The following is a 9,956-nucleotide window of genomic DNA, read 5'->3' on the forward strand; positions in this document are numbered from 1 at the left end:
AGAGCCATACCCCCTCTTACCCAAAGATCCATGTGATGCTGACGTCCCCAAAAATGTGTTTTCTGACTGGCTCAGGTGGCCCTGGGGCTGCTGCAGGAAATGCGAGGAGAGGCTGACAGGAGGGGACGGGGATGCTGAGTGGAAGGAAGCAGAGCTGCTCAAGGAGCCAGGGATGTTCACGGGTGCGGAGCTCTGCAGCAAACTGCCGCCTGCAAGAGAGGCCCAGGAGCGTGGCCGAGTGAGGGGGCGTGGCCGAGTGAGGGGCGTGGCTCGTCTGCCCACCCCCGGGCCAGGCTGGACCCCAGGGGCCCTCCCAAGCCATCCTGCCCACCCATGCCCAGTACCGATTGTGATGCTGCCTGGGTGGGGCACCGTGCTGTTATCGAAAGTCTTCTCTAGGGCAGCTACCCCAAACTCGTTCAGGTCCAGGTCATCCAGGGCAGACTCTAGAGACAGAGTGACTGGAGTGTGAGCCTCCCAGCCTCCCGAGGGCCCACACAGTCCCGAGGTTCCAGGCCTCACCTCCTGGACCCACCTGCCCTTTACTGCCTCTACTCTTGCCCCTGCCTCATCTTCGAGCTCAGTCCCACTGGAGCTGTGCTCGCTCAAGCCTCTGCTTGTGCCTGGGCTGTCCCTCTGCCAACACCGATCCCCTAGCCAAGTCCCGCTCAAATGGCTCTCCTTTCAGAAGCCTTATTCGATACGCCCGGGGGAAATGAGTTCTAATCCAGCTGACAGAGGTCTTGGCCCCTGGCGTTACAGCTTGTGTGTCTCACCCCTGAGCTCACTGAGGGCAGGCAGGTCTCTGGACCCTCAGTGGCTAGTGCACAGTAGTTGCCCAACAAATGTCCACTGCGCTCTGAGGAACTGGACTGGGAGGGCAGGAGCAGCATGTCTTCATCTCTGTCACCCCAGTGCCTGCAGGAGGACCTAGCACAAAGTGGCACCCATAAATGACTGCTGAAAGAGAAGGGCAGTAGCTTCTAACGACCAAGAACTCTAAGGACAGCTGTGCAGGTTTTTCACAAGGATACCTAGCTGGGGTTGAATGACGTATGTCGTGGAATGAGACTGCACAGACCCATGGGAAGAGGCATCTCTTTCTAATCTGCACAGAAGAGCAAACTGGAGGGCTAATTGGCTATAAAGGCTAGTCTTGGCTCTACACCTTGGGCTCATGTTCCATTTAGGTCAAAGGGCTCAGAATGCCCACCCTCTGACTCTCCCAAGACAGATGTCTAAAGTGATCAGTATGCTGGTTTGAGTCTCACTCCAGAGACCTAGTATCTCCGACTCCAGACCTGCTCCTAGACTTAGCAACAGAAATGGCCCAATTACCTATGACCGACTCTACCGTGTCGCTGGTGGGGTAGAAGGGCAGAGCATTTGCATTCATGCCAGGAACACTGCTGGTGCCGGCGGGGCTAGGGGGAGTAGCTGCTAGGCTGGAGGTGATACTAGAAGAGATGCTTGAGGTCAGGGGGCTGCCCACAGGGAGGATGCCCAGCATATCCTGCAACGAGAGAGTGAAGAAGAGACATAGTGGGATGACTGCCCACGGATGGGGGCTGGAGGCGGGGGCTGGCTAGGGCAGAAGGGAAGGGTGCATCCCAGCTCTCGCCTGGTTGCCCTGAACACCTTGTTGGGAGGCTGGAGTTGGACAGTGTGGCTTGGAGGCTGCAGGGCCTACTCACCCCTAAGGCTCTGCGGTGGGGGAGGGGAAGCACGTTCAGCGCAAGGACAGATGTTTGATTTTTTTTTGACTGGCTAATGAGTGAGTCCGGAGATGAGGGGCTCAAGGGCCTGACTCCCACCCTCTCTGAATTTGGGGCTGAGGCCCCACCGTAATCCTGCCCTCAGTTTGTAGAGAAAGCGGTGCCCCGTGCTCCCCGAAGAAGCCTCCTGGGGTTCTGGGCCTGTCCTGTCCACAGCAGGTGCCAGAAGGGGAGAAAGGGGGCTGAGGGCTCTATACCTGTTTGGGCTGAAGCAGAGGCTGCTCTTGACTCCTGGGCTCTAGTGAGTGGGGTTTTAACTTGGCCTGAGAGAAAAGTCAGGGAGCAGGAGATGAATGTGGTGCTAGGGAGGGACCCTGAGCCCATGAGTCCTCCTAAGCATCAACTTGCCATGGCTCACTGAGGGGGAAGGAGGCACCAGACACCTGTTGTACAGTCCCCCTTCACACACATGCACCCTCCTTCCCTACCCTGGGAACCCGGGGAGCTGCTCCTCTCCTCCCTGTGACTCCAAGTCACAGATAAGCCAGTTCCACACCCCTTGTCCTGCTCCCCAAGGCCCTGCTGTCCCATCAAGGCAGCACAGGGCAGGGCAAAGTCCCGACGTGGGGTCAGAAGACTGAATAGTAACCCTTTCCCCTCTATTAACTCGCTCTGACACTGGGTGAGGTGCTCAGCCTCTAACCTGCCTGTCTTCATCTGTAAAATGGGATGGCCTCACCCGCTCTGCTCAGTCTTGAAGAGGCTGGGAACAGGGGCTTCCTAGCTCCCAGTCACATTCCCCATAGCTGGGCCAGGACAACCCTCCAGGTCTTCTCTTGCCGCATGCAGAAGGTTAGCCCATGCTAACCTCACTGGGCTGCCCCCGCATCCCTTACCTGGCATTTCAAAGTTTTCAGGTACTCGGCTCCCACCTGGTCTTCCCTCTCGAAGCCAGGAGCCTTCTTATAACTGCCAGGGGCAAGGCCAGACTCCCCAGGAAAGACAATGCCTTCCAGATTCGGGGGCTTCCTGATGGAGCCCGGTGGGGAGCCACAGAGGTTAGATGGGCTGCCGAGGCTGCTGTTTCTACAGAGGAGCTGCAGAGAAGGAAGAGAGTAGGCTGGTGGGCAAAGTGCAGGCTGGGGCATGGCCCATTCTCCGTCCCTGCGTGGGAGGGGGACCCTGCACCAAGGGGCTCGGCTCCTTTTTAACTGGCCGGGGGGCAGCAACCACCACCCAGGACCCAGCACCCCACGTGGAAGCTGTGTGTTGGGGGGCAGACAGGTTTTGTCCCTTCTACTACCTGTGATCAGCTCTACCCAGGCTGATCGCAGGGCTCCGGGGACACCACTCCAGCCACTATCAGCTTTTGCCGGAGAGAAGAACCCTGGGGCAGAAAGGGCAGCACCCTTGGGCGGAGGCCTCCTCCCCAAGCACAGGGCACGAGAGGCAGGTGTTGGCTCTGGGCAGGCATGGTGCCCACCCCACCCCCTGGACAGGCACGTACAGCGCTGAGGTCAGGGGCATGCGGGCTGGAAGGGCTCACGGGCACCGAGTCTCCGGCAGCAGACGGCATGTACAAGACGGGACCTGGCTGGGTCGGGCTGGACACAGCGGAGGAAGGCTGCAGGTCGTCACTGAGGGGTGGCTCTGCAAGAGACAGGGGCAGGGTGTCAGCAGGCTCCTGAGCCAGCTCTGTCCCTCCAAAAATGCATCTGGGTCTCTTAAAGGAGCACACGCATCCCCCTGCGTATGAAGGGAAGGCTTCTGTTTCTATTAATATCACGTGCTGTGCACTTACTACGTGCCAGGCAATTTGTATTAATCGTAAATCTTCACAATGACTGGAAGACAGAAGTGATACCATGGTCTCCACTTTACAGATAAGGAAACTGAGGCTCAGAGAGGTAAGGTACATCTCCCAAGGGGGCTGAGCTAGGAAACAGAAGAGCTGGGATTTGAACCCCAATCCACACGCCTCCAAAGCTGGGGCCATTCATTGCTTCTCTGTGCTGCCTTGGCTGGGCCCACCTCTGAGCCACATGTGTGCTTCCCCCTCCCTACGGACGGCCTCAATTTATTTTTCACTCTAATCCCAGAGATAAGGCCTAAGGCTAGAAAGAAGTTAAGGACAAACAGAGCAGTGGCCTGGGGCAGACACAGGTTGTAACTCAGACCCGTCTCTGAGACTGGCAGTGGTGGTCTGGAGCGGCACCGAGCGGCACCGCGGCCCAGGACCGCACGCAGCTGCTGAGCGCCCGGCACGCGCCTAGTCTGCACTGGAACGTGCCACAGCCATTCACGTACATGCCAGCTTCCAAAGACTTGGTTTGAAGAAAAAAAGGGAAAATATCTTGATTTTATGTTGACTGTATTTTAAATGATATTATTTTATGTTGGGTTAAATAAAAATATATTATTAAAAATTGACCTATTTCTTTTTCTTCTTTTTAGATGTGGTTACTAAAATATCTAAAATGACATAAGGGGGGTTGCATTAAATTTTGATTGGACAGCTCTGCTCTCAGCAGGGCAGAGTGCTGTGTTCAGTTAGTGATGTCTGCCATGGGTGGGGCACGGGGTGGCTGCTGGGATTTGCCTAGTTGGCTCGGGGAGGGTGCCTCACCCTGCCTGGGCCTGTGAGTGTGCAACCAGGGGCACAGTCCCTGCTGTCTCATGACCTTGGAAGCTCCAGGGTTTTGAGACCAGTTCCAGAGAGGTGGGGCGGGGGGGTGGGGGAACGGAACTTCCACGGGGGACAGGGGCCCACTGCTGGCTGACACTGAACTTAGGGGGAGGGGGGACGGGAGGGGAGGGTGGAGAGGGCACTGCCCCAGGGCAATGGGAACAGCATACGGTCTACGTGGGCGAAGGCGCAGAAGGGTCCTCGGGGACAGCTGCCCGACTGCTGCATGTCGTTGCACTTGGTAGATTTATAGATCTGGAGGGCAGAGCAGAACAGAGGTGGGTCAGGCTTGGGCAGAGAGAGAAAGGCAGCCAGGGGTGCCTTCAGCATGGCTGGGTTAGCTTAGAAATCTCTCCTTTCTCCTCCCCACCCGATGCTGCTTCCCTAAGTCTCTCCCTGCCAACTGCTTACTCAAGCCAGAGTGAGCAGACACTGCCGCCCGCATGCCAGGGACCACCCCCCTCCTGTGGTCACAGGCCCAACCAGCCCTGACCCAGCTCTCACAAAGGGATCTTCTCCATGCTACTCTCAACTCATGATCTTGGCCAGGGCTGTGACCTTCCAATGTAACTCTGGGCATTAAGGGAGCCAAGTTCACAGGCAACACCCATCCACCCTGGAGCACTCTGGGTTGGGATCTACGCTGGGCCTAACTTCCTACCCTGCTGTCTGTAGCCCACATAACGTAGTTTCCGTCCGTGTGTCTATCTCAGGGTGTCCTGACCTCCATGGAAGCAAGGGAAGGGACAGCACATGCCTCTACATACCATATGTGAGATTGTGGCACACTGACAGAGCCCAGGCCACACCGTGGGGCTAGGGGCTGCATCAGGGAAGTTGCTGGTCCCTAGGCCCTCATATGGTACAGGACAACGGTAAGGGGATTTCTTATTTTTTAAATCTTGATGCTACGTTAAGTACCACAAGTGGTGCAAAGCCCAGAACGGCCAAGTCACCATGCCCAGTGCGTGCTCTCCCTATCAGGGGGGCTCGGGGAAACAAAACCGGGGGCCAAGGGCTGCTCGGTGAGTGTGGGCTCAGACAAGGAAAGCTGCCGAATCAGGGTGTGGGGCTCCTTTACGTACTGCCCGGGGGGGAGCCTGTGGCTACAGATCCCTCCCAGGATGGTGTCAGGATGGATTCTGCCAGCATCAGCCCGGACCCTCCTTTCCTTTCTCCTTGCTTTCCAAAGAGGATATGTTAAGCTACCCCCAACCCTCGAAGGGCCACAGCTCGGGCGCCAGCTCCAAGGCCCACCTCTGGGTGGAACTGCTGCTCCGTGCGGGTGTGGCAGTACTGGCAGGAGTCTCCGTTCTCACACTTGCCAGGGTCACCCCACTCGTCCCCGTGTTTTACGTTCGGACATGGAGATGACCTGGTTAAATAAGAGGGTGGGGTCAGATGGACGCAGAGCGGATCTGGGGGAGCCAGTGAGATCGCTGCTGTTCAGGGCCCCTCTCTGGTCTCCTGGCTTTGCACAGCCAGGCTCAGAAGTAGGAAACATCAGTTGCAGAGTGAGGGCCTTACTGGGGCCAGAAGCCTGGCTTTGCTTCTCTGGCCCAACCTGGCTGCATCACCAAGGACACTGTTTTGCTCGCTTTAGCCAAGTCCTCCCCCCGAGCACTGGGCAGCCCAAGGACAGCCAGGCTACAACCACACCACAGCTGGGCCCTGGCAAACGCCCCTCAGGATCCGAACTAGAGGGGCTTCTAACCCAAGATCCTCATTTCATGCCAAAGGAGGATCCAGGAAGGCCCCCTATCGTTCAGCTATCCTGACCATTCTCTCCCCTCGTACCTGGGTGCTGTGATTCTGTGATCCCCAGGGCTGGCCTCCCTGAGAGCCCAGTGCAAGCAGCCCCTGCCGTGATCCCTTCCCTGCCACCCTCCCTCCCACGGCTGGCCTGCTTGGGCCAAAGCACCTGTATTTGTGTTTCCGGGGACTCCGCCGCCGGTCCTTGCTGTTGTGGTAGTAGGGACAGGCGTAACCCTGGCGGCACAGCCGTGGGGGCTTCTTGCACGGCTCCGTCTTATAGTTCCCCAGCACATAAGCGGTCTCTGCACAGGGGGCCAGAGGCAGGGGTCAGGTGGATGAGGCAGGGGCGGGGCGCGGGGAGGGGAAGGAGAAGCCACTAGGAAGGAGTCTAGGAGCCGAGGCTTTTGTGAGAGGTATGAGCAGGGCCACCTCCTCGTGGGCCAATGCCAAGACTGAGACCCGGGAGAGAGGTAAGGAGGATGCCACCGTCCCTCACTGGAGATACTCACAGCTCACAGAGTTAAAAGGGCGTCCGCAGGAGGGTTGAGAATACACCTATGTGTACTCGTATACGTGTACGACTGTGTATGTGTGAAAGCCTCCTGACGGAATTTAGGGAGCACCTGGGGTGACGGGAGCAGGGCAAGGTGTGTCTGGGGAGACTCCCCCAGAAGTGCCCCTGGATGCCAGGGCTGCAGTTGGCGGGATGTGAGGTGGGATGAGGGGGCAAGTGCCTCCCAGCAGAGGTGGTGGCTTGGGCTGGAGAAGGCAATAGGTGGTGGTGAGCCATGTCCTCAGAGCAGCCATGGGGAGGAGAGGGGGGAGGACAGACAGCTGGTGGGAGGGGGCATGGCCACTTGTGTGGCCACCTTTACCTTGCCACCGAGGCTCCTCACTGAGGATTTTTTCTATCATGGCGTGGCTTGCGGCCCCAGCCGACTGGCCCTCTATGCTGCCCTCTACTGTGGTCTGACCGTTCTGCAAGGCCTCCATTGCCTGGAGCTCCCTGGGAAGAGAGGAGAGGACAGAGAGAGCGGGGAGAGGGCATGAGGAGGAAGGAACCAGAGTGCCAGCCCTGCACTTCGTCGGTGGTACTCACTGCGTCTGCAGCCAGGCCCCCACCCCGGCCCTCAGCCATCAGCCCACCTGATGTCATAGACAGGGGAGCGGAGGTCATGGGGCCCATGAGCAAAAGCGCAGTGCAGGCCGTTTTTGGTGCAGTTGCCTTTTGAGTCTGTCTCGTGGATGCAGATTCCAGTCTTATAGTAGCGCAGGTGGTACCTGCGCTCAGTGTCCCCTGTGGTCCTGTGCAGGAATGGGCACCTGAAACACAGCAGCAGGGGTGGGGGGTCACTCACCTTCGCCCCCTGCAGCCTGGGCTACCAGCCGTGCCCTTCCCTGCCCGTTGAAGGCTTTCTCATGACCCAGCGGGTGTACTGATGGTGGGTCAAAGAGGCAAGCAAGTGACGAGTCCTGCTGAGGTAACAGAGCCACCCTCCCACTGCCGGTGGGTGCTGTAGCCCAAAGTGGGGCCTGAAAGGCCTGGCATTCCCACTTCAGCTTCTCAAAGACTACTCAGCCAGTGCCCTGGGCTGTCCTGAAGAGAAGCTCCAGAGGGGGGCACTCTTGGGAGAACAAACACTGCCTAGGTCAGGGGTCTTCAGAGAAGCAAACGCCCTCGGGCCCTGGGTACTTCATGAAGCTGGGTGGAGGGGTGAGCAAGCCTTTGACCCCTGGGAGAAACGGAAGAGCTGGTGTGGGGTGGTTCAGTGAGGTGCACCCACAGAACACCCCGCAGTGCCTCCATCACCACCTCCGCACGGCTGAGACACTTGTTAGGCAGGGTCAGTAAGTGCTCCCTCAGTGACGTTCCCAGGTTTGCCACCTCATGTTTGTCATGTGTTATGCCCTGTCTCTTCACAGAGCTTTGTGGCAAAATATTTAGGGTCAGCAAAAAGGGAACTAGAAAAAAAAAAAAATAGGAAAAAAAAAAAAAAAAGGGCACTAGAGAGGCTGCGTGTCACTAAACAGCCTTGGTGGGCACTGCATGGGATGGAGTGGGTAGTACGGGCTCGGGAGAGGGTCCTTGTGACCTGCAAGGGACCAGGAAAGAAGGCCCAGGAAGCCACTTTGGTTCAGATGTGGCCCTTAGGCTTAGCAGAAGAAAGGCCTGTGTAGGGCTTCCCAAAAGTAGGGAAAGGAGAAGGGGTCTCCCCCAGATGATGGTGGGGTCTGAACCCAGGTCCAAACGATAGGACAGTGGGCCAGGCTGCAGCAGGTCCCCAAAGGCAGGCTCTGGCTGGCTTCTTGGACTCTGACTGGACTATTGTGAGGGCATCTGATCCAGGAGGCAGGGGGCTCCTCTGAGGGCAGGCTGGGCAGCACTCACTCGTCGCCCTCCGGGCAGAGGCCTGTGGCCTCGTCGTACTTGGTGCAGTAGACGTCGGGGCTATAGTTGAAGGTGCCGTCCCGGCGGCGGATGGACCGGCGGCGTCGCTGGTTCACGAAATGCCAGTGGAAGCAGGTGTAGGGCCGATGCTGAGTACATTTGTGTTGCACAAAGAGCGGGCACTGCTCAGTGCGGAATTCCTTCAGGTACCTGCAGGGAGAGCCCCCGAGTAGGGTGGGCCAGGAGCAGAGTGTTAAGTCCCTTGTTTCCCAGCAAGAAGTTGGCCACCAAGTCCCCCAAGGGCCCTACTCTGGGGGGGCTAGTTCAATTGAGACACCAGAAAAGACCCAGAGCTAAGGCAGGCCCTCAGCATCAGGATCCTTCCTAATACGCAGGTCCCCAGCCAGCCTGAAGGGCAGGAACCATAGACCACAAGGGCCCTCAGTGGTCAGCTGCCTCTGCCATGGTGACCAGAGGAGCGCTTCGTCAGTGGCTTGTTCTCTGATCGCTCCCCGAGGTTTCCCAGGCCAAACCACTGACCACAGGGAAAAGGCTGCAAACCAGAGCTTGAGGAGCCTCTCCTAAACTTCCTGCAAGGATCTCTGCTGCCCAATCTGCCTGCCAATTCCTGGAGGCCTCACTTGTCTCAGGAGCAGGGCTGGGGCACAAGGCCGAGGGCCAGGACAGCTGCTGCTCTAGAGCTGAGAGCCCAGGTCACAAGGTGTCCTTCCGGACCACTGACACAGGTCATCACTGTCCTGTCCGCTGACCTCCTTCCAGAGACACTTCCTAGCATTACCCAAGTCTGTTCGTGAAGCTCATGTTGGAAGCATCTGAAGAGACTCCCTCTCAGCCTTGCCTCCCACAACAGTCTTGCAAATGAGTACCTGCAGCAGCTGAGGTATTCTATTTCCGTCCTAACCTGGGGTTGGGGGCTCTGTCTGTCCTCCCAGCCTCCTCCCAACCTGCATCTCTCTCCTTTACTCTGCATCTAAAAACCAAGACAGGGCTTCCCTGGTGGCGCAGTGGTTGGGAGTCCGCCTGCCAGTGCAGGGGATGCGGGTTCATGCCCCGGTCTGGGAAGATCCCACGTGCCGCGGAGCGGCTGGGCCCCTGAGCCATGGCTGCTGAGCCTGCGCGTCCAGAGCCTGTGCTCCGCAACGGAAGAGGCCACAACAGTGAGAGGCCCGCGTACCGCAAAAAAAAAAACAAACCAAGACGACCCGAAGCTCCTCCCCCCACACCACCCAGTGGAGGGCCTGACCCACTTACCCCTTTACAGAACCATACCATCCGTGTTTTCATTCACTTTGTGTCCAGGTGGAGGGTTTCTTAGATTTACCGCCACTGCCCCCCCACCCCCGACACACACACACACACACACACACACACACACACACACACACACACA

The 9,956-nt window shown here is 58.0% G+C and overlaps 1 protein-coding gene across 4 annotated transcripts in view; it reads right to left on the reverse strand.

Moving 5' to 3' along the window:
• The window catches only part of UNK (unk zinc finger), a 33,946-nt gene that overhangs the window by 5,533 nt on the left and 18,457 nt on the right, over positions 1-9,956 (reverse strand). For all 4 annotated transcript variants that reach the window (XM_029213338.1, XM_029213336.1, XM_029213337.1 and 1 more), the window contains 12 exons: positions 8,546-8,755; positions 7,303-7,479; positions 7,032-7,162; positions 6,323-6,458; positions 5,659-5,776; positions 4,572-4,656; positions 3,223-3,365; positions 2,612-2,812; positions 1,973-2,038; positions 1,339-1,513; positions 345-446; positions 21-209 (listed from right to left, as the gene is read on the reverse strand). In XM_029213338.1, coding sequence (XP_029069171.1) covers positions 21-209; positions 345-446; positions 1,339-1,513; positions 1,973-2,038; positions 2,612-2,812; positions 3,223-3,365; positions 4,572-4,656; positions 5,659-5,776; positions 6,323-6,458; positions 7,032-7,162; positions 7,303-7,479; positions 8,546-8,755 — 1,733 coding nt within the window. The remainder of the gene's footprint in view (positions 1-20; positions 210-344; positions 447-1,338; positions 1,514-1,972; positions 2,039-2,611; positions 2,813-3,222; positions 3,366-4,571; positions 4,657-5,658; positions 5,777-6,322; positions 6,459-7,031; positions 7,163-7,302; positions 7,480-8,545; positions 8,756-9,956) is intronic.

The sequence above is a fragment of the Monodon monoceros genome, unplaced genomic scaffold (genome assembly GCF_005190385.1).
Source record: "Monodon monoceros isolate NGI ecotype Baffin Bay Population unplaced genomic scaffold, NGI_Narwhal_1 Super_Scaffold_9, whole genome shotgun sequence".
NCBI classification, from domain to species: domain Eukaryota; kingdom Metazoa; phylum Chordata; class Mammalia; order Artiodactyla; family Monodontidae; genus Monodon; species Monodon monoceros.